This window comes from Pelodiscus sinensis, chromosome 1 (assembly GCF_052426305.1).
Source record: "Pelodiscus sinensis isolate ZL-2025 chromosome 1, ASM5242630v1, whole genome shotgun sequence".
Taxonomy (NCBI): Eukaryota; Metazoa; Chordata; order Testudines; family Trionychidae; genus Pelodiscus; species Pelodiscus sinensis.
The window spans coordinates 333,275,702-333,299,778 of record NC_143052.1 but is presented as its reverse complement, the minus strand read 5'-3'; the positions used below and the strand labels follow the sequence as shown (position 1 = coordinate 333,299,778).

Genomic DNA, 24,077 nt, shown 5'->3' with positions numbered 1-24,077 from the left:
CCTGGCTTGTGCGTGGCATGGAGGGAAGCCAACTCCATTTTTCCCCCCTCCTGCCCACAGGCTCCCTGCCTGGCCAGCACCTTCCCATGCCTGTTTGTCCCCAGGACATGGGGGTAGCGAGGCTCCCCTGGGACATCCATGCCCCTGCAGGAGAGTGCCCTCTCTCTCAGTAGTTCCCCGAGGCCAACCCCCCTTCCTATACACCAGGCCTAATCCCAACTTACCCCATTCCTCTGACAGGCCTTTGAAAAGGTGGGAGTGAAAAACCTTCCAAGGAGGAAGCTTCCACCACCACCCCTTCTCTAGGGAACCCTATTCCAGCAGTTCTTTGCCCTCCTGGGACAAAAGCATGAAAGAGTCATACCTGCATGAGCATGGCCTCCACGGTCGATATCCCCACACTGAACTGATGGAACAGTAGCTGTCCTGCATGGCGAGCTTCCAAACTGTGTTGGCAACCCTCTTTTAGAGGGGGATGGCAGGTCTCATGTGGGTGTCCCATCACCAGAGGGCAGGGGCAAGCCATTTGCAGAGCTCTAGGAAGGTGTCCTTCTGCATGCGGAAATTCTGGAGCCACTGCTGGTTGTCCCACCGCTCCATGACAATCCAATCCCACCAGTTGGAACTGGTGTCCTGTTGCCAGAAGTGGCAGTGCATGGCATGCAGGGGATTGGGGGGAGGGGCTGTGCTGCATGAGCAGCATGTGGAGAGAGGTGAGGAGGTGCCCCGCAGGGAGTGATGGGTCCTGTTCCTGCAGAACCACAAGGGCACCCTGCTGGCGAGTGCTTTCCAGCAGGCCCGGCTCCATGGCAGAAGTGCTGTGGTGTCCACAAAGGCAACCAGAGCACACAGTGAGATGAGTTTTCTGTCCTTCAAGGAGGTAAGCAAAGATGAAGAGCCTGAGACATGACTGTACAGGGGGGTCCCTTTAAGCACGAATCTCAGCTAGCCTCAGGCAGCAGCTCCAGGAAGTTCCCAAAGTGCTTCTGGGGAGCTTTAAATGTGATTCAGGCGCCAATAGTGTGGACGCTCTATTTCAAAATAGCTCAGTGCTATTTCGATGGGCATTTATGGTGTAGACGCATTATTTTGAAATAAGGTATTTTGGAGTTTTTATTCCAAAATTGAATAAACTTAAAAAACAACAACTAGTCTTGCAGCACCTCAGAGACTAACAAAAATGAAGATGGTATTCCAAAACTGTTTATTTCAAAATAAGTGTGTAGTGTAGATGTGCTCATGGTGAGTTGGTGGCAGAGCTCAGACTACTGAGTTCAAAGAAAGTCATGGACTTAAAACACTACAAAAATGTTGCCTCTATTTAGGATTCAAGGGCATGATTGTGGTACCCATTCTCTTTGATGTTTAATTTTTTTTGCCTGTCTCAAAGAATATAAAAGATTCCTCTACACCTGAGAATCTTGTGATCCCTTTCAGACTTCAGACAGCACTTTCAAAATATTTGATGTAGATTCTCCTTATGATTTTCAGTGTATCTACATTGCAAATGTAATTTCAAAAGCTTTCTGTAAATGAAAGACAAAAATGGTCAATCAAGCTGAGTAAAACAAAAGCAGGGGATGAGAGGAAACAAAAGGACCCAGGTCTTTAACAGGGACTTCTCTTCCCTGCTTGCTTTTATTTTTCAATCACTAATCTGATTAAGTGGGTTTTACTCAAAAAAGCTCATGATTTTATATATACTTTTGTTAGTTTCTAAGGGTATTTATACAATAAGGAGTTTTTTCAAAATTGCTCCTTTTATTTCGATAAAACAAGGCAAGTGTCCATACCACCAAGTCTGTTATTTCAAAAAAATAACTCCTGCTTATGTTGAGGAATGAGCTTATTTGGAAATAGTTATTTTGGGAGTTATTATTCTGAAATAACTTGGTAATGTAGACATAGCCTCAGAGTGTACATGTATAAATAGGCATTTCGTGTTCCTTTTAACTATGCTCTCTTTGTGGTTCTGCATTCCCAGAGGGCTTTGAGGCCATGGCTTCACTACATGGAAGCTTGGTGCTGCAATGATTGATTGTCTGGAGTTCGATTTAGCGGGTCTAGTAAAGACCCTCTAAATTGTACTCAGAGGGTGCCCTTGTCGGCGCGGGTATTCCTGCTCTTCACAAAGAGTAAGGGAAGCTGATGGGAGCCTTTGCTCCCTTCGACCTCCCACTGTGGAGACCACACAGAAACTTGAATTAAAGTACGTCGATTCCAGCTACATATTAACGTTGCTTGAGTTGTGTATCTTGATTCAACCTTCCCCCGTAGTGTAGAACAGATTTGAGTGCTTGTGAATGAGGAAGAACCACTTGCTAGGATGGCCACGGAGAACGTATGTTAATTCTAGAGACCCAGAGTTGTTCTGTTTTTCAGACAGATTGAACCCGGCCCTTACTGCTACAATTGGACCTGGCAGAAGGGTTATAGTGGCCATCAGTAAGGTGAGATGTTTAATTAATTACATGGTGCAGTAGTTCCCAGAAGACCCAGCTGAGATCCTGATGATTGGCCTGTCACTTAGACTGAATGCTGATTGGCTGGAATTTAATGTGATAGGCAGGGGGGCTATGGGACTATAAAGCTTCCCCCGCTTAGGGTACATCTACACTTGCACCTGAGTGACAAAATTTTGTCATTCCAGGGTGCTTAAAAAAACATGAACAACCAAATTTTGCCATGGCAAGTGAATGTGTGAATGCTGCTTTGTCAGCACGAGCACCCTCCTGCAGACAAAGTGAAATTGTCTCATGGAGGGCAGAAATATTTTGTCCACAGAAGTGCCGGCAAACAATGTTCACACAAGCTGACTTTTAGCAACATGGCTGTGTCACTGCAGCCTTGTCCCTTAAAGCTGTATAGTGTAGACATAGCCTTAGACTGAGATGAGGTCCAGTTGTGAAAGACTGAATTTAGCCTGCAACGGGGCAGCACAAGCCAGCCTGGACAGAGTTGTATGTAGTTTAGATTAAACTTGTTCTGAGTCTGGGAAGTTTAACTGCATGCTCTTCATAAGGGTGGGTTAGCCCAGTAGTCAGAGTCCTGGGGATGAAGACACCCACATGAGCTCAGCAAATGACAGGACCACACAAGTTTATTAATGGAAGAGGATCCCCTCAGGCTGCTGACAAAACCAGGTCCGCTTGCCCCTTGAGTGGATTCTCCCACACCCTGAACTCCCCATCCAAGTCACAGAGCTGTGCCCTCCAGGGGCTATCAGTGTGCCAAGAAAAACACTCTTACCCACCAGCCCAAACACATTACTTGAGCTGGAAGCTATGATGGTTTGATTTTGCAATGGACGTCTTTGTACTTGTGACTACAAATGGAGCATGTGGAATAAATAATTGGGGAGGAATTAATCAGATTAAAGAGGAGCAAATCCCTTTAGAAGTGGGATTGAGAGGGCAAGGATGGGAAGGGGCATTTTGGGTAGCAAAAGGGGCAAAGCATAGGAGGGGGTGTGTCCCAAGAAATCACTGCCTGATGCAGCCCAAGAGGAATCAGACTTGGCAGTCACATCAATATTCCTGCCTCCACACCCTGCCTAAGGAGGCACTCGCAGTTCCTCTGTAGGCAGGAGATTGGATAGCCATAGGCACAGGAAGTGGGATTGTGGGGGCTGCTGCAGTACCACCAGGTTTTACACCCAGCTTCCCTGTGCCTGTGGGCCAGCCCCATAGCTGGCTCCTCCAGCCCCAGGTCATGGCCTCCCGGTGGCTCCTGTGGGATCCTGCCAGCCCCAAGCACTTCGCCATCCACCAGTGTGGTGAAAGGTCATATGTAGAGGCGGCTTGTGTGCTTGTGACTCTGTCTATAGCAAGGGGGTGTTCTCAACATTTCTCTCCAATAAGAAAAATGTGTTCCCCCAAATGGAAAGATTACATTTCCCCCTTCTTTAAAAGGATGGCAACAAGCAAATCCTTGCCGCAGGGGTAGGATTAAAAGTGGTTGGGCTTTGTTTTACTGAGAGCTCATTCAGACAGAGATTTTTTTTCTCCTGATCACCCATTCCGTACATTTCTTTAGTTAACTGATCTTCAGATGTCTGGGACTTTCTTCTGTTGTTAGGGGGTAAATTGAAATCTTCTGTGACAATAGAAAAGGACTTTCCAAGCTGAGCGGCTCCAGTAAGGGAGTTTCAAAAGCTTGGGAAGCAGAAGTAGGTTGTCTGATGCCTTTTCAGCGTCAGTTGCTTTGCCAAAGCAATGTAAGAAGAGCTGAGATCCCATTGTCTTGGTTACCACAGGGTTCACATTGCCAGACATATCCCTTTTAGTTTGCTTGCAAATTTAACCAAGTCAACAGTTGAATCCCTCTCACTGTGGTTTGTAATTAGTTATGGCTGGAACATCAGTATCACAGTAGATGGTCATGTGAGTAGAAAGTAGGGTTACTGGGAGGAGGTTTCCTGGATTTGGTGGGCCAGATCATCTGCTGGTGTAACTCCATTTAGTTAAATAGCATCCTACAGTCAATCAGTGGTAGCACTGGGAATACAGTCTTGGTCTCCTGACTCCCAATGTCATGCCCCCTCCACTAAGACCTACTGTTGTCCCCTCATAGCAGCAGTTGGAACACAGCTACAGTAAGTACAGTACCACATTAGCACATAATGAGGCCTGAGTTCATGTCCATGTTTCCTCAGACATGCCCATTTTCGCCTTTTCATTTGCACTACATTCTAAAGAGCAAAGGGATGGGAACATTACACCTAGCTGATGTACTCATACATAGCCTCCTCTCTCCCGTGTGGGACTGGGAGAATCAATGTTGTGTGGTGTTCACCAGTAGAATTAAGGGCCATGTTCTCATGTGACATCACTTGCCGTGCTGTGGGACATGAGTGCTGAAGGAAGAGATTACTGGTTCTCAAGAATGTGTTCAATGCCTCTTTCCATCCTTCAGTTATAAAACCATGCTCTGGGCAAAGGGAAAAGATGAGCTCTGAACTGTGTTTGGCTCTGATCAGGCTACAGCTGTAGAAATGGAATTGTTTTGAGATTGGAATGGAGTTTGTCATACTTTCATATACAGGGACCTCCTCGATCTGTAACTTTCAGCATCCTTAGTCTTGTGCTTGATTCTCCATTCCACACTCCCCATTTACATCTCCTAGCTTTCAAAGAGATACAATGATGTTGTCAAGTATCAGAGGGGTAGCCGTGTTAGTCTGAATCTGCAAAAGCGACAAGGAGTCCTGTGGCACCTTATAGACTAACTGAAGTGTTGGAGCGTAAGCTTTCGTGGGCAAAGACCCACTTCGTCAGATGCATGATGTTATTGTTGTGCACTTGCTTTCAGGCCAACATAATATGCAAATACAGCTTGGCCAGGCACTATCAGTTCTCCACCACTGGCAAATAGCACCAGGAAGGAGTTAAGAGGGAAGATCTACCAGTCAAGATATCCTGCTAGGTTTTCACAATCTCTCTCCTTTTAAGATAAGCTCATTTGGTGTGGTCCCTGCAATGGATCACTACCTTGTTGCGGTTGGGGGCTTGTGTGTCTCAGTGACCCCTAAAGCTACATTGGTGGGAACCTAGCGCTCCTGGTAGGATCATCCATGCTGGACAGGTCGAAGGGTAGAGACCAGACTAAGTGTGAGTCACTTGTCCTCCAGGTTGGGGGTTTGGCTCAGGGCTAACAACCCTGACCTAGAAAAAAAATTGTTACTGAAACAGCAATGAAGAATTCTCCTACAACTGTGTGCGATGGCCTTCCTCAGTCCTCTCTGGGGACCTGTATGACTGACAGTAGTGAAAGCCATGAGGAAGCTACTGCCATGATGATGGACACCAAGACAAAAAAAATGGCCAAAGACAAACAAAAATAGAGAACCTTCATTGCTGTCCTACACACCAGCAGGCGTAATAGGCATTAACTTAACTAACTTAATTTGGTGTGGTGGGAGAGGTGATCCCTAAGCCAGGTAAGAAAAGTGTTCTTCAGATACTGAATCTTTAGTTGTCTCAGGCTATGTCTAGACTGCAGGCTTCTTTTGGAAGAAGCTTTTCTGGAAGAGATCTTCTGGAAAAACTTCTTCTGAAAGAGAGTGTCCACACTGCCAACATGCATTGAAAAACCGATCTGCTTTTTCGAAAGAGAGCGCCCACACTGAATGGATGCTATCTCGGATTTAAACTGTGATTACTATGGATGGAGTGGCCACCAGGGCATCTGTGCTTTTTCCTCTTTCCTCTTATTTTGAAAGAACTCCTTCTTCCCCGTCCACACACACCTTTTTCCAAAAGAGCTCTTTCAGAAAAATGACTTTTTCCTTGTAGAATGAGGATTGCCAATGTCGGAAAAACCTCTCTGCTCTTTTGATTTTCTTTCAGAAGAACATGACTGCAGTGTAGGCGTAATTGAAGGTTTTTTGGAAAAATGGCCATAAGGTAGACATACGAGCCTGACCTATGAACTCTCCTGCTTTCTGTACCAGACAAAATATGCCCTTTTGCAGGTAGACATACAGCACCATGAGACTAAGTCAATTTCTCTACAACTAGCTCATCATTAGCACCAGCACTGATCCCCAAGTATAAACAAGAACATGGAAAGGTTAGCACTGACTGATCTAACTGAAGTTTAATCCCTAGTTCAAGAAAGGCTAAATCCTTATGGGTGTATCTAAACAGCAAAATTATTTTGGAATAACAGCTGTTATTCCAAAATAACTATGCAAGTGTCTACACAGCAATTCTGTTATTCTGAAATAATTTTGAAATAACAGATGGCTTATTCTAACTTCTGTAAACCTCGTTCTACGAAGAATAATCCCTATTCTGAAATGGCTATTTCGAAGTAAGGCGTATGTAGGCACTCCACTTCTGCTATTTCTAAATAGCCCCTCACCAGGTCATTCTAAGTTATTCCTCCTGGGGCTCTAAATTGAAATAGCACTTCTACATTAGGGAAGCCTGCCTCGGACTAATTTTGAGGCTTCCCTGCAGTGTAGATGTGCTATTTTGAAATAAGCTATTTTGGAATAACTATACCGGAATAGCTTATTCCGAAATAACTGGCAGTGTAGACATAATCTATGAGTGCATTAAATATAAAGCCTGGCTTGCCCTTGTCTGTAATGCCCTGTGCAGCTCTGCTAATTTCTTGCCACCAATAGCCAAGTTAGGGTTATTCCTGGGTAACTGTTATTCATAAAAACAGGCTCTCTGATACCTAGACCATTGGTTCCCACACTGTGGGATGTGCCCCCTTGGGGGGGCATGAAGAAATTCCAAGGGGGGGTGAGGTGACCCAGCTTCCCCCCCCACCCCCCCCGTCATTTCCCACCCATCCTAAGAAAGATCCTGTGCTGGCTCTACCTCCTGTGAAAATGGAGGTAGCACTGACTTCCTGCAGCATGGGGGTTGTCCCACAGCTGCACTCCAGGTCTGAGTCTGAGGAAGGGCATGCACTGCTTTCCCTCTTCCCAAACAGCCGGTACGTTTCCTGAAACATCGGCTCTGTCATGCCGCCGGGGATATCCTTCCCCCTGCTTCCTGCCTGAGGGTGGGGGGGAGAGGGAGCAGGAGACCCGGGACCGTGTCAGCTCCAATTGCTCAGGCAGCGCATGCCCTGCTCCTCCACTCCCCATGGCAGCACATGCAGCCTGAGCAGTTGGAGATGGCATGGTCCCGGGACTCCTACTCCCCCCCCCAAACTCCCCCATGCAGGCAGGCAGCAGGGGGAAGGAAGTTCCAGGTGACATGAAGACCAGGTTATTCAGGAAACACCTCTGCTGTTTGGGGAGGGGGAAAGCAGTGTATGCATTTCCTGAGACCTGGCGCGCAGCTGTGGGACCCCCAGGTACCAGCTGAGCTGTCCCTGTCCCTTTGCCCTGTCCAGACCCTCAAAAGCACCTGCCCCCTCTGCTCCCCCACCCAAACCCCCACGAGTACCTGCCCCTTCTGCCCAGACTCCCACGAATACCCTGCCCAGGGCCCACCAGCACCCGGCCCCCTGTCCAGGGCCCCACCCTGTTCCTGCCCCTGGGAGATCCCATCTAGCACCCTGCCTGTGCCTCGGGGCTTGACACCCACCAGCACTCTGACCTTGCCTCCTAGCCAGACACCTACCTCCAGCTTGCTCCTGTACCCTATTTTCTACCCAGATTTTGCACCCCATCCCTATACCACTAACTGGCACATTGGATCCCCTGCCCCACACACTGGATCCCTCATATTTGGCCCCATCTCAGAGTGTAGAGGGGCCCACAAATTCCACTAACCCTGGAATCCCAGAAGAGTTAATCTAGCCTGAAGCCTTGAACATCAGTCCTACCTACCCTCCCCCTATGGGGCTGGGATGCCAGGGGAGGGAGGTGTCTCAGCTGAGGCCAGATCAGTGAGGTTTGGAGGGGTTGTTTTTTTGCATCTCATTTGTGTGGGCCTTAACGGATTTTTCTGTGGGTCAGTGACCCCTGATCCAAAACAGGTTCCCCGCCCCATCCCTATCCTACTCACTGGCACACTAGATCCCATCCCGCACACTGGGACATAAATAAAGACAATGCTGAAACGTTTGTGTCGGACATATTTTATTTAAAAATGAAGCGTGGACAAAAAGCCCCCATCTGGTTGCAGCATCATAACACCCCTGCATCTCCACGCACACCCCAACTCTGAGTCTATGATACACCATGAGCCCCCTGTCCTGAGCCTCTCACATCCCCAGTCTTCTGCCACAACACTACTGCACAATCCACACACTGCAAATCTGTGTCCTGTGCCCATCATACTCCCAACCCCTCTGCCCTGAGCCCCTCACACACCACAACCTGAACTCCTGCACCCTCACATCCACAAGCCTGTGGTTTGCTCAGCACCCCAACCCTCCACCTGATCCCAACACTCTCCAGCCTGGAAACCCCTCCTTGAGTCAGCAGCCCCTTCTCCACCTCCTCCTGCACCCAAATTCCCTCCCAGAGCTTGCACCTTTCATCCCTTCCCCCACCCAAATCCCTCATTTCAAACCTAGGATTTCCCAACTCGTGAAGAAAATGAAGCATCATCCTCCCCATTAAATTCATTTTGTTTCTGCTATCTCTTATGGTAAATTACATTTTTATTACATTTTTGTGCCAAGAAAAACTATTTGTGCTTATTTTTAATTTTAAATCATTTTTATACCAAGTTTTTGTGTTTTTAATTTTAAATTACGAATTGAATTTTTGGTTAAAAGGGGGGTTGGATGATGGTAAAGAAGAGGTGGGGAGGCATGAGGGTTTCTCAAAAATCAAAAAGGGTGCGTGATGATGAAAATTTGGGAACCAGTGACCTAGACTTTGAACCTTCCAGGAAGAGGCAGCAGGTTGGAGCACAGCCTGTTAGCACTACTGGAACAAAGAGATAACAGATGTCCTTCCTCACGCCAATCCTCAGAATAGCATCCTTGTTTCACTTGTGTGAAGAGCTACAGGTGGAACTATGGGTTGTAATTCCCAGCCTAGTTCCATATCCACTGTAATAGAGACAAGAACAACTAATTTTTACCCTTTTCCAAAAGGAGGTGCTATATACTGTCCTGGTATTTGTGTCCACTTCTGGCATGAATGGATGCATGTGGATTGCAGGTAGCATGGAATGAAAGACAGTTTGCCTAATACTACCACTAGATGGCATTCAGCTCTTCCTTTAAAGCAGAAAGTTGGCTGAAAAGAATTAAATTCTACTATTGTGTGGCTTTTTATTGGTAATCATTTTTTAAAAAAACTTGAGTAAAACTAGCACTGTCTGTTACTTGGATCCCTTTGGAATATGCCTTAGAATCTTTACAGTTACTCTCTCAGTCTACAATATTTAACATTGACCACTGGAACAATGTGTTTAGTGGGGATGTTGAGTTCAATTTACAATTGAACCAAATTGTAAACCTGTATATGATGCAAACCATTTCAAGCCAGGGGGTATAGGTGTCCCCAGTGCCCCTAGCATCTGTGCACATAGGCATTTAAGGCTCCTTCTATTAATTCCCTGTGGAAGTTAGGAGCCTAAATATTTCTGAGGATCTGGACCTTACTACTTCTGGTGTTCAACTTTGGGTCCCTAATAACATTCAAAGGCACCTAAATTGAGCTACTAGGAATTGACTGACTTGGATGCCACACTCCCCAATGTGTTTGGGGTACCTAGATGTCAATGCTGTTTTTGAAAAACTTGATCCATCCTAAATCTCTGAAGATTAGTACACAACTTCTATCATCTCCTTTATAAGAAAGCTAGTTATGAATCAGCTCTATCTTGTAATTTAGGTAGGTGTTAAAGTAAGAATATGTTAATCTAAGTAATCCTGTGTGCTCTTACGAATGTAAACAATTTGTGAGTTGCAAAATAATTATATCATAAACTGTAATTCTGATGTCAAACTAGCCTGTGAAAAGATTGACAAGCTGGGTAGCAGAAAATGACAATTATTAACTGATGAACATATATGGGGGAAAACAAAAATGACTCAGTTGCACTGGAATAACTCCATAGTAACCAATGTATTTACAGAGGGATTACTAAGAATAGAATTTGGCCCTCACAAAAGCCATCAGAAATACTGAGTGAGCTGCCCTTAGTGGACGAAATTATTTTGCTGAAGTTATCTCCTTCATTCTAGGTTCTGAATGCATTCCTCACTCTAAGACCAATCCTTCCACACACAAACCAGAGGGGATCCTTATTTGAGCCAAAACAGCAGGACCCCATGATCATTTTAGAGTTTTACTGTATACTTCAGCAAGTGAAGAAGTCTGACTGCCCATCCATTCAGCCAAGCCTGGGTACACCGCAGAAAAGCCCAGTCCTGTCTCCTGCCCACCCCCCATGCTTTGGTCTGTAGAACCCATTTAAATATCTTGCACTTCATTAGAATAAACATGGCTGCCGCTTTTTTTCAAAATGAAGTTTTTTTTAAAAATGGCAATCAGACGCAGATCTGTCAAAAATAAACCCTTTTTCGACAGATCCTGTAAACCTCATTTTTGAGGAATACAGGATCTGTAGAAGGCTTTATCTTTGACAGATCCACATCTAGACTGACGGTTTTTTCAAAAAAAAAAACTCAAGTTTAAAAAAAAGCGGCAGCCATATTTACGATAATGAAGTATGGGATATTTAAATCCCTGCTTCATTAGCAATTTCGATGTGCTTGATTTGCATCCCTCTGTCGACAGAGGGATGCAGTCTAGACGTAGCCTAGAAGAGCAGTAGTAAGTTGCTCATGATCATTTTAGAGTTTTACTGTGTACTTTAGCAAGTGAAGAAGTTTGACTGCTCATCCATTCAGACAAGCCTGGGTACACCACAGAAAAGCCCAGTCCTGCCCCCTGCTCCACCCCCCCCCCCCATGCTTTGGTCTGTAGAACCCACACACCCCCTTTTGAAGTGTTCCTTCTCAGTTTTATGACTTCTTGGAACAAGGCTGCCCAAGAAGTTGAAGCATGTCTGAGTTTTATTTATCTAATGCTAGCTGGGAGCACTCTTTCCATCAAAGATTGCAACTTAGACCCAAATCTAGGTCCTAGGCCAAATTTCTAACTCGTTTAAGCTAAGCATTTCTCTCTTCTACGTAATGCAAACCAGGTGCCTGCTTGTTTTCAAGCTTTAGGCCTCAGCTCAGCACTGACAAATTCATTGCTGGAAGCTACATGGTAGTATGGTTAAGGTGGGTACTGATCCCATGACAGTATGAAATTTTGTAAACTGCTGCATAAAATAATCTTGCATATCTTTATCACATGCTCTAAGTCAGTATTTAAGAGTTTGCTTTATAACTGTAAAAAAAAAAAAGTGTGCCTTGCCAGTCAAAAGGGATCTTTTGCTGCTTATCAGAAAGGCTATCAAAATTGAATAGGCCACTATGAGATATCCTAATACAAATACTTTAGCATTTGCCCCTTCATACCCACAAGAAGATTACATGCAAGAGAGCTCTTCTCATCAGCTGGAGCTCTGGAAAAAGGAAATAACGATCAGGAACAAGAAAATGTTCATCTCTCTGGCTGTTTGAACTCTCACAGGGTTGGAACAGAAGCAGGGAACCCCAGGGCCAACCTGGCTTAATCCTTAAAGGAATACAATGCTGCTATATTCCCCTTTTAAAAGCATAGACTATAAACTTGGGATAGAAGTCTGCTTGCTTTAACCTTGCAATAACTCATTTCTTTTCTTAGTTAATTGCAAGCATTGCATTTGGGGTGAGATCTGAGATACAAATTGATGTAGGATAAATGACTGGACTGTTGGGACTGGAAGCAATTTGCATCTTTTCTGATCTTTGGTGGATAGCAACCAATTATCACTAAGTCCAGCTTGCCTGGGTGGCAAGCTAGACTGCAACGCCCAAGGGGACTGTGTGAAACTCCATTGGAAGACTGCCATAGAGCTTCAGGGGTTCACACTTGATACTAGGTTAGTGAAATCTAATTACAGAACCCACAAACCAGTTTCAGGTCTTTGCCCGGCATCTTGACAGTCTGCACTGAAGCTGGCACTCAGTCTGGGAACCACTCCAGAAAATGACACTCTGCACTTAAAAAGGAAGGGGGAGGGGGACAACCCTACAATGCTTTATCCTGCTGTTGCAAACAAAAACAGTTTCAGAAAACTCACAAAAAAAAAAAAGACACAGTAAGAGTCTTATTCACAGAGGTTAACAAAGTTTTATTTTGATACAAAAATTAAATAGCAAAGTTTTTTGTACAGTGATAAATTAGACATTTACAGTACATACATCAGCTATACTTTCTGTACATCCAAAAATAATCAGTGTCCATTTCCTTCCACAAGTTACTTTGTCTTTCTCAAGCTCTGTCACAAGTAGTTTAGCTTGGAGCTGTCTGTCAGCCCTTTCAGATGCTTGTAAATCAGCACAAAACACCACCATCTAGGATTGGGACTGGCTTGAGAGAGAAGAGATGGGATTGCGCAGAAACAGTAACTGCTATAAAACTGAGCTCTACAGCCACAGCAACGACACTTCCAAGGCAAGATTAGTCATACATAAATATGTTGAAATGAGAGAAACCAAGTTGCAGATATTCACCCTTCATAACTCTGTGCTTCGGACTCAATCTAGAGTGACATTTCCAATCACAAATGCCTGAACAACCAGACTAGCTAGGTAAATGCACATAGTGAAGTTGTGCCTTTTCTGAGACGCTTCTGTGGCCCTGAGTAGGATGCGCTGCCTCATTACCTGAAGGAAAATGAGTAATAAACCCACTGAACTCCAGTACATACCTGCAAGAGAATTAGGTCCATTATGGCTCAGGCAGATACAATGCCTTCAAGGGAAAGTTATTGCTATGTATACTTATGTGGCCACTCTCATAGTAGTTAAGTGCCTCCCAACTTCAACTTCTTCTTCTCACCCTGTAATGTAAGAAAGCATCACTCTCACCTGACTCACTTTCAGATGTGACTAATCAACAGTGCTATCTTTCTAGTTGGAGAGCTACTGAGTCATGCTCTAAAACCAAACAACAGGAAAGGTCACGTCTTAACAACATCTGGGATGACAAGACTAAAAATGCAGGTGGTCGGTCAGATCAACTGGCATGAAGTTCAGTGAATATGAATCACCTATGGCCATTAGTCTACGACTTCCCCTGGAGGGACCCCTGGATGAATTAAGTGAGTGGACTGAACCCAATGACAGTGCTCATCCCTCTTCTTCATCTCTCAGAATTTGAAGCTAGCTTTTGATTTGGCTAGTGAAGCCCAGCCATCAATAGTTGTCATTCTTGCAGAATGCTATTACTAGACCAGAACACATAGATCCAACAAGGCATTACTATCCAGAAGAACAGACCTGGAATTGGAAGGCTCAGCTAGTATACAGAGCTGGTCAAAATGAACGTATGTTGTGCATAGAATGAGTCAAGTTGTTACTTGCTCTGCTAGTGACTGATCCCAATTGCACAGACTGACAGGCATTTTTAAAAAAAAAATTCAAGCACATATCTCCGCACAGACACAATTCATGCCTTTAAACACAGTTTGAGAGCTAAAGGGGGTACCCCTTTCAGGCCTGCCTTATCCTACAAAAGTCCAAATACCCTCACTAGATCAAGCCCCCATACACTGAAGACAAGCAAGTTATTAGGGCACTCAATGAAACTAAAGGTGGAAGGGGAGCACTTGAACATTGCTCATTCTTTAGGTTTACATTGTACTTCCTGTTACTCCAGGAGGACTGTAGCATTTCCCATGAACATGACAGGCTATGGAACCTTGCCACTAACTAGGAAATATAATCTGAAGAACTTGGATTTCTTCTCCAGTGATCCCTTTTCAAAGAGAAAAGTGTCTCCATTGTTGCTGAAGTCTGATTACATTCTTACGTATTTTTTTAAAGTCACTCAGTGAGCAAAGGGACAGGACCATGGGTTTGAACCAGTCAGCTGTACTCTATCATGTTATTTTTAATTGACACACAATTATACAACTGATCTATGTGAACATGAAGTTGCCAAGGAACTTAACATTTCACTTTTCCCAGACTGGCATCTGTATAGATGTAATCACACAGAGTGAAACATATTAAGTCTTAATTGCTTAATACAATAGGTCTCTGGGGAGAGAAGAAGTTTATTTGGAGAAAAACTACTTGTTCTGCTGAATGAAGAACTGGTCCAAAACGACCCTTCATTCATTTTCCCTCGGCTGTATGTTGCAGGAGGAAGGAAAGCAACTAAAAAACCAAACCCTAAGTTATTAGTGCAGAAAAATAAAGTAGTCAGAGTCTGGAAATAGCCAGGTTATCCAAAAAGGACAAAAGGTTTGTAGTGGTTTTCGTCATATACAGGGTGTACAGTTTGGTTCATTGGCTTTCAGCAGCCCTAGACTAGAAAAGTGACTCCAGCACCTGACTACATGTGCTGTTATGCTTCAATCTTCAAGTTAATCTACTACTTCTGATAAAGTTATTGAGTGAAGCTTTTAACCACATCAAATGAAGTATTGATGTTTTAGACAGCAAAGTCTGTGTCTATGGAAAGGTTAAAATTAGATCATCAGCTGATCTATACAGCAATCCATCCGAACACCTAACTGAATCCTGCAAAGTCATTGTTTGAGTTGCTTTCAAACCTTGAAAGCTTAGCTGGCATTTTCAACCAAGGATTAAGCCCGCCTGCATTAGGCACCATGCAACACCAATGAAGGCAGTAAAGCTATTCAGGCTATGGTCCAGTCTTAAAAAGGTGCTGACCATGTCCTTTAAGACATTGAATTCAAAGTGAGTGATGCAGTAAACTGAATCTGAGGTCACCCCAGCACATCACAGGACTGTAACCCAGATCAGCCCAGAATATGCCCCTTTTGTCCTCAATGCACTGTAATAGGATTTAAGAAATCAACATCCCAAGTAACTAGATGTAAGAGCCTGTGGCTTCTAATTACATGAATACATTGCCAACTGCTTCACAAAAATGTGACCTATTCAGTTTTTTCACAGCTTTCACAGCCTCCCGGGGCTTTTGCATTTCAGGCACTGTGGTTTATAATTTTGAAATTATTGCTTATTCTTTAAGGCTTCTTTTCAGAGAGATTTTGTACTTTACCTTCTCACACCTCCCCAGCAACGTTTCTACAGCAAATGTTTATACAGAAGTCCTTCTTGGCAGAGAAATCACTACGTGGGTTTTGTTTATACCACAGTCTCATTCCCTTTCCCAGGTTTCACCCAACCATCCGCTCTTTTCTCGCGTTTCACTTTCCCCGAGTTCACCAATCGGTTAGAGCACTTCTGCCATGTGTGTAGAGTCTTGGCTGACCAAATCCACATGCCAGATGTGATACCCACCAGCAGAGACATGAAAATTTTGAGCATCTCCACTGCCATATTGGAATCATCTGCTGAATAGCGGAAGATAGCCCAGTTGGAGATTTCATAGAAGTAACATGCAATTACACATGTGGCTGGGACAGTATATAGCACTGAAAAGACACCAATTTTGACCATCAGTCTTTCCAGCTTGTCAGTTTTAGTCCCATCTTTTTGAAGATTAGACCGGATTTTAAATAAGGCCACTAAACCTGCTGCTATGAACAAAGTTCCAATAACCAGATAGGTGAAAAGCGGAGCAACAACAAAGCCAGTGAGTGCATCTAGGTTCTGGTTGCCAACATAACACAGACCTGTGAGCTCATCTGCATCCACTAGTCTCATAATCAAGATGACGATGGTCTTCACCGCAGGGATAGCCCAGGCTGCAATATGGAAATAGGAGCTGTGCATTTCTATAGCTTCATGGCCCCATTTGAGCCCTGCTGCCAAAAACCATGTTAATGTCAGAATAACCCACCAGATGGAGCTAGCCATCCCAAAAAAATACATCAGTAAGAAAATTATAGCACATCCTGTGTTCTTAAGACCTTCTTGGACAAGAACAGGTTCTGCTGCCTCTTCAAAATCACAGGATATCCTTTCCCGGCCTACAGTCAGCCTCACAATGTAAGCAATGCTATAAATATTGTAGCACATGCTCAGAAATATGATGGGGCGCTCAGGGTAGGAAAATCTGGATGAATCAATCAGGAAGGTCAGGACTGTGAAGGCAGTTGATATGAAGCACAGACTAGCCCAAACGGCCATCCAAATATCAGTGAATTCCTTAGCTGATCTGCTATAGAGACCAGCATCGTAGCCACACTTAAGGACACAGCTCAGGCTTCTTTTAACCCAGATATACTGCTCTGAATTAGATCCCAGAGTGTGACACTCTTCTCCTGGCTGCAAGGAGGTTTTGCTGTGAAGGGGAACTTCTTCATCCCCTGGGCCCTCCATGCACATGTGGTTGTGGTCATTCTGAGGTGGGAATTTACTGCAGTTTAGACTGTCTGGCCAAGCAAATCCAAATTCTTTCAGAACAGGTTCACATCTTCTTTTCACAGAAAGGCACATGCCACCGCAGGGACCTATTGGGATGTTAATCTTCTCTGTGCACATTGGAACATAGACTGAACAAAGGAAGAACTGGAAGAGAAAAATAATTAGTCAAATTTGTGCTTAAAAGAAGATTTGCTATTTAATCTACCGTTTTAGTTTTAATTTCCTCTCTATTGTCTTTAACAGTACCGTCTGGTACTTTGCCTAAGGAAGCAAAGAGCAGTGTGTAGTAAAGAAACCAAGGAGGAAAAAAATCCTAAAACCCTCAGCCTTTGCTTTCAGTTAAAGTGTTTTGAGCCCAAACCCTGACCACTTTACTCACTAAAAATTAGCCTTAAATCAGTGGGCCAAATTCACACAAGGCAAAAAGAACTAGATCTAAGCCTCCTCCAATTTACAGTTAAAAGGGGCAAACTGCAACCTAAATAAGTAATTTAAACTTTGACAAATATATAGGCCTTAGCTTTAGAGGCTGCGTAGATATTTAAAACTAAACAAAACCATTTACATGCAAGTATCTGAACGGGAAAGTCACGTCCTTGAAGCTGTCTGTTTAGTATACTGTGTACTTTCCTGGTGTTCAAGGATAAATATTTTCCTTTAAGAAGTCAGTGAGAAAGTTCACACTCCTGGATCGGTAAAAGTCATTTACAATATTAGGCTGTGTGACATTTTCAAACCCATAAACAGCGATCAGCCCGTTTATTAACTCTGATTTAGGGCGTTCTCTTTAGTCTTCACACTAGTCCAAATTCCTGGGCTACCAAAGGGAATACAGACAAGTACTGCATGCCAATCGAAAGAAAAGTTTGGCTTCTCCTCCCTTCTGACTTTGTGTGGAGGTTATTCCAGAAAGAGGATCGGGTATGGGACTTCTTCAGTGTTTTCCTTCAGTCTCAGTAACTGTAACCCCTTTGAGATTAAATGCTATTGTAACCTTATTGTACCTTATCTGTAGATTCACGCCCAAAGCGAAAGCTAATCTTGAGCCACTTTGCAGATGGAAGTTTTCAAAGGTACCTTTGCTTAACCCCTTAAATCGTTTCTTTTTAAAACATTTGTTTCAAGCCAGAAGATCTTTTCAGGCTGTTCTAGCCTTAGAAACTGGGGCTCGGAAACAACTCAGACCTGAAACCCGCCCAGTGACGACTAGCTCCCAAATCGGCAGGCAGCAGAGAAGCTAGATTTACAAAACAAAGGCAAGAAACGCAACAGATTGAAACTTGGAAGCAGCAGGACGTTCGCAGAAGAAACGCCAGAAGTGAAGGCAGAGAGTCAGCTGGGCTAACGGCCTCCTCCCAGCCCAGAAACCCTTCCTTTAGCCGGGCAAGGACCAGGCTAGGCTGGGACGCAGATCGGGCTGGGGTGTCAGGGTGGGGGGCGTTGCAGCCTTTGGGGGAGGGTGCAGCTGGCCCCACTTTCCCTGCAGCCTGCCCCTCTAGGGCGGGCGGGCGGGCGCGCTGCAGGGAGGGCGGCTCTGGGCGCGCAGCACGGCGCGGGCGGCGGGGCACGCACCTGGAGCTGGCTGGAGCAGCCGTACTGGATGAGCGGGGTGAAGGTGGTGAGCTGCAGCTCCGCGTCCGCCTGCAGCTCGTGCCCCACCAGGTTGGGCATGCGGGTGACGTTGTAGCCCAGGTTCTGGCACATGGCGATGCGGATGGCATCGCAGCGCCGCTCCTCCTCCTCCCCGAAGCCGCGCGCCGCGCCGGGCAGCTGCCCCAGCCCGAGCCCCAGCAGCAGGAGCAGGAGCAGCAGGCGGCGGCCCCGCAGCCCCATGGCCCGGGCCGAGCCCTGCACCGCGCGGCCGCTCTGCGGACACGGCCCGGCCGGACAGCGCGGGGCGGGGCGGCCCGGCGGTTAAAGGGCCCGGCGGAGACACTGCCCAGGGGAGGGGCCGCGCCGCGCCGCCCCCGCCCACGGAGCGGCCCACGGGCGGGGCGGCGGCCCCGAGTGACTGACCCCCGTTCCCTCCCGCAGCGCTGCTCCGCGGCCGGGTCGGGAGCCTCACGGCTGCTCCCAGACTACCCGGGTACACGCCCCCGGCACGCCGGGCAGTGCCCTTCAGGGACCCCCCCACCTCTCAGCGCTGTGCCCAGTGTCCCCTGCCAGCCCCCCGGAACCGTCCCCCCCACTCCCACAGCTGTGACCTCCAGGAACTCCCCCTCCTCCTACAGCTGTGACCCACAGGGACCCCCCCCCCCACCTCTCAGCGCTGTGCCCAGTGTCCCCTGCCACTCCCCCGGAACCGTCCCCCCCACTCCCACAGCTGTGACCCCCCCAGGAACTCCCCCTCTTCCCACGGCTGTGACCCCCAGGAACTCCCCCTCTTCCCACGGCTGTGACCCACAGGGACCCCTCACCTCTCAGCGCTGTGCCCAGTGTCCCCTGCCACTCCCCCGGAACCATCCCCCCACTCCCACAGCTGTGACCCCCCAGGAACTCCCCCTCCTCCCACGGCTGTGACCCACAGGGACCCCCCACCTCTCAGCGCTGTGCCCAGTGTCCCCTGCCACTCCCCCGGAACCATCCCCCCCACTCCCACAGCTGTGACCCCCCAGGAACTCCCCCTCTTCCCACGGCTGTGACCCACAGGGACCCCTCACCTCTCAGCGCTGTGCCCAGTGTCCCCTGCCAACCCCTAGGAACCATTCCCCCTCCTCCCACGGCTGTGACCCCCAGGAACTCCCCCTCCTCCCACGGCTGTGACCCCCAGGGACCCCTCACCTCTCAGCGCTGTGCCCAGTGTCCCCTGCCAACCCCTAGGAACCATTCCCCCTCCTCCCACGGCTGTGACCCCCGGGAACTCCCCTTCTCCTACAGCTGTGACCCACAGGAACTCCCCCTCTTCCCACGGCTGTGACCCACAGGGACCCCTCACCTCTCAGCGCTGTGCCCAGTGTCCCCTGCCACTCCCCCGGAACCATCCCCCCACTCCCACAGCTGTGACCCCCCAGGAACTCCCCCTCTTCCCACGGCTGTGACCCACAGGGACCCCCCACCTCTCAGCGCTGTGCCCAGTGTCCTCTGCCACCCCCCCGGAACCGTCCCCCCCACTCCCACAGCTGTGACCCCCCCAGGAACTCCCCCTCTTCCCACGGCTGTGACCCCCAGGGACCCCTCACCTCTCAGCGCTGTGCCTAGTGCCCCCTGCCAACCCCTAGGAACCATTCCCCCTCCTCCCACGGCTGTGACCCACAGGAACTCCCCCTCTTCCCACGGCTGTGACCCACAGGGACCCCCCACCTCTCAGCGCTGTGCCCAGTGTCCCCTGCCACTCCCCGGAACTGTTCCCCCTCCTCCCACGGCTGTGACCCACAGGGACCCCCCACCTCTCAGCGCTGTGCCCAGTGTCCCCTGCCAGCCCCCCCCGAACTGTTCCCCTTCTTCCCATGGCTGTGACCCAAAGGTACCCCCCCAATCTCTCAGCGCTGTGCCCAATGTCCCCTGCCAGCCCCCTGGGAACCATTCCCCCTTCTCCCATGGCTGTGACCCCCAGAGGCCCCCCCACCTCTCAGCGCTGTGCCCAATGTCCCTTGTCAGCCCATGGGAACCATCCCCTCCCAGGGCTGTGACCCTCTAGGGCCCTCTCAGAGGGTGATGCCCCCTCCCAGGAACCTATCACCCCATATCACCTCCAAGGACCCCTGAGAGCTCTTCCCCCACACCCTGGGGCAATTCATCACTTCCCCCATATTGTGAACTCGCCCCTCCTCCCATGATTTCTAGGGAATCATCCACCTTCCTCCCACACTGGGACCGTCCTGCCCCCCAACACCTTTGGAAAATGCCCCTCTCCTCCACACTGGGAATAACCCTCACCCCCTCCACCAGCACCTCTAGCAAATGCTCCCCTGTCTTGCACTCTCGCCTCTGACTCATCCAGCATTGCCCCCAACTCATCCCCAGAACTCCAGGGAAATTTTCACCTTACCTTCCCCCATGACTCACCCAGCATTCCTGGAAAATGACCCCCCCCCCCTTCCATTGGGCACCTACCCCTTCCACCTTATTCCTAAGACACCCAGCAACCCCCCACTGGGAGCCCTTCAGTACAATGCCCCAAACTCCCTTCCTAAGGAGCACTGTCTGGACCCCTTCTCTAGCTCTTAGCCCACACAGACTTCCTGGGAAACGCCTCATTGTTCAGCTGCTGGGGGACCCTCATTCACCCTTTCCCATATCTTCTATCCTACCCCATCTCTACACAGAACCACTTCCAAGATAAGCCAATCTACCGCCTGGGTAGCAAGTGGCTCCTGCTAATCACAGTGGCTCAAGTGCCTGATAAGATATAGGGCAGCACAGAGCAGTCATAGGCAGTCCAATGACAAAGTCAACTCAGTAGGAAATAACCACCTGAATTTATTTATTTGTTTCTCTCCCTAAGAGTGGTAACATCACAAAGATACCAGCAACCTGGTGGAGAAACTGCTTTCTTCTTCTCATGCCCAAACCAATAGGATGCAAGTAAAGCCTACATATGCAAGTTAAGACATGTTGGCCTGGAGTTTGGGAATATTTGTAATAGCAAGTTTTGTGTTAAAGATGAAAGGAAGAAGCTTACAGGCGATGTCTCCTGTAGAAATGTTACAGTAGTACCACCTCAACTCTGCCACTGAAGTGCAGACACTTACTGCAGAGTCAGAAGAGGTTCTTCTGTTGCTTTAATGAATCCATGTCTCTGAGAGGCAGTAGCTAGTTTGACAGAAGAATTCTCCCATGTACAGGCAGTCCCCGGGTTACGTACAAGATAGGGACTGTAGGTTTGTTCTTAAGTTGAATCTGTATGTAAGTCGGAACTGGCGTCCAGATTCAGACACTGCTGAAACTGACCGCCAGTTCTGACTTACATACAGAATCAACTTAAGAACCCCAGGCGTCCCCAAGTCAGCTGCTGCTGAAACTGATCAGCAGCTGATTCCAGGAAGCCCGGGGCAGAGCAACTCTGCCTGGGGCTTCCTGTAGTCAGCGCTGGTCAGTTTCAGCAGAAGCTGACTTGGGGACGCCTGGGGCAGAGCAGCTGGGGTGCTACTGGACCAACCCAGCAGCACCCCATCTGCTCTGCCCCAGATGTCCTGATTCAGCCGCTGCTGAAACTGACCAGCAGCGGCTGAATCAAGACCTGGGGCAGAGCAGCTGGGGTGCTGCCGGGTTGGTCCAGTAGTGCCCACGGGCGCTGCAGGACCAATCGGCAGCGCCCCAGCTGCTCTGCCCCAGAGTCCAAAACAAAAGCCTGGTCTGCTGGGGGGGGGAGCACACTAGCTGCGCCCCCCCCCCCCCAGCAGACCAGGGACACGGGGAGCAGAGCCGCAGCGGCAGTGGGGTGCCACGCCTCTGAGGCTTTGCTCTAGCAAAGCCTCAGAGGCAGGGACCCCGCCACGGCTGCGGCTTCAGTCTGGGTGCCTGTGGTCTGCTGGGGACGGCCCCCAGCAGACCACAGGCACCCGGACTGAAGCCGCAGCCGCGGGGGGTCCCGCGCCTCTGAGGTTTTGCCAGAGCAAAGCCTCAGAGGCGCGGGGAACCGCCGCTGCTGCCGCTTCAGTCAAAGCGGCAGCAGCGGCGGTTCCCCACGCCTCTGAGGCTTTGCTCTGGCAAAGCCTCAGAGGCGCGGGACCCCCCGCGGCTGCGGCTTCAGTCCGGGTGCCTGTGGTCTGCTGGGGACCGTCCCCAGCAGACCACAGGCACCGGGTCTCAAGGGGCAGCAGCAGCGGTTCCCGCGCTTCTGAGGCTTTGCTCTGGCAAAGCCTCAGAAGCGCGGGAACCCGCCCGGTGCCCCTGGTCTGCTGGAGACGGTCTCCAGCAGACCAGGGGCACCGGAGCAGCTTACGAACGGGGCTTTCTCGCCCCGACTTCCGGGGCGAGAAAGCTCCGTTCGTAAGTGCGGATCCGACATAAGTCGGATCCGCGTAAGTCGGGGACTGCCTGTACATAGCAGTGTCTAGTGGGGGCTTTGGTTGTCTTAATTATGTCCCTCAGTGTGTGAAATTTTTCACAGCTGTTGCCCCTGAACGATGTGGTGAAGCTGACATAACTTTGTAGTGCAGACCAGCCCCTAAATTGTAAACTCTCTGAGGCAGAAAGAATCTTCATGTTCTTTGTGTTTGTACAGTGCCAAGCACAATAGTGCCCTTGGCTTCTAGGCACTATGGCAACATAGATGATGATACTAATAATTTCAAGCCAAAAGTATTACTCACAAGCTAAAATTATAATAATTTATCATTATAACAACATGTTTTCATGGGCAAATGCAACTTCTTGAGCACCTTTTACTGTCAGTGTCCTAATTCTGCAGTTTGAGCAGAGCTGGTTTATATTTTTCAAACTACAGGTTTGTTGTTATTGTTGAAAAATGTCCTTTTTTCTAACACAATTAGGGTTGCCAGGTGTCCAGTTTTGAACCAGAGAGTCCAGTATCTGAGCTTTCTGTTTGGAAAACAAATTGAGAAGATATAAATGTCTGGTATTTTCTATATAAGATGTAATGTAGATTGTGATGTAATGTCAAGTGTGTCAGGTATTTTTGTTGAAACCATCTGATAATCCTAAACACAATTTTTTTTTCAAAATATGATCAATGTTACTTAACCCCTTGGGAGGAGACATTAATCTCACTGAGGGCCTTGCAGGGGCATCACCCAAAGGTGTGGGGGAATTGTAATGATAATATTTTGTTTTGTTTTTTTCTGAATTTTTATAAAAGTTTGGAAAACACTTCCAAAATGGTTATTGAAATTTGATTAGTGAAAAATGGAATTTTAGGGGGAAGACTCACCCAATACCACAACATAAAAAGTTAAAAACAGCCTAATTTTGAATGCTGAAATGTAAACCACTTTGGAATTTGGAATTTTTTCAGGAAAACAGGTTTACATTTTTCAACTAGGTCTAGTTTTAAGAACATACCCAATAAGAAGAAAAATGGAGAAGTGGGATACCAGGTAGCATTTTTACTGTCACAAATCTTTAGCCAGATCTTCATGAGTTATATGCAGTGATAAAGAGCAAGACTTTGTATGCAAAATGTGACAGGCCATTCAGTAATGGAGTGTCCTGCCAAGAGCAAATTCAACAAGCTCTGTAGTTTGCACTGGTTGCCTCTTGGTTTGTGGGTGACATTTAAATCTCACATTTCTTCCAAGGACAAACCACTGCAGAGGTGCTCAAGCTGAATCCCTGCTGGTATA

The 24,077-nt window shown here is 47.6% G+C and overlaps 1 protein-coding gene across 1 annotated transcript; it reads right to left on the bottom strand.

Moving 5' to 3' along the window:
• Positions 1-12,635: 12,635 nt before the first annotated feature.
• FZD4 (frizzled class receptor 4) lies at positions 12,636-18,738 on the bottom strand. The gene is made up of 2 exons (XM_075919398.2): positions 18,406-18,738; positions 12,636-16,977 (listed from the first exon to the last, which is right to left on the bottom strand). Exons 1-2 carry the CDS (start codon positions 18,664-18,666, stop codon positions 15,649-15,651), a joined length of 1,590 nt encoding a protein of 529 aa, XP_075775513.1. The 5' UTR covers positions 18,667-18,738; the 3' UTR covers positions 12,636-15,648.
• Positions 18,739-24,077: the final 5,339 nt, after the last annotated feature.

Excerpts from the sequence above, each read along its gene's own strand:
- FZD4 (XM_075919398.2), bottom strand. The coding sequence starts at position 18,666 with ATGGGGCTGCGGGGCCGCCGCCTGCTGCTCCTGCTCCTGCTGCTGGGG. Across the intron at positions 16,978-18,405 it reads GCTGCTCCAGCCAGCTCCAG|TTCTTCCTTTGTTCAGTCTA; the intron begins GTGCGTGCCCCG and ends TTTCTCTTCCAG.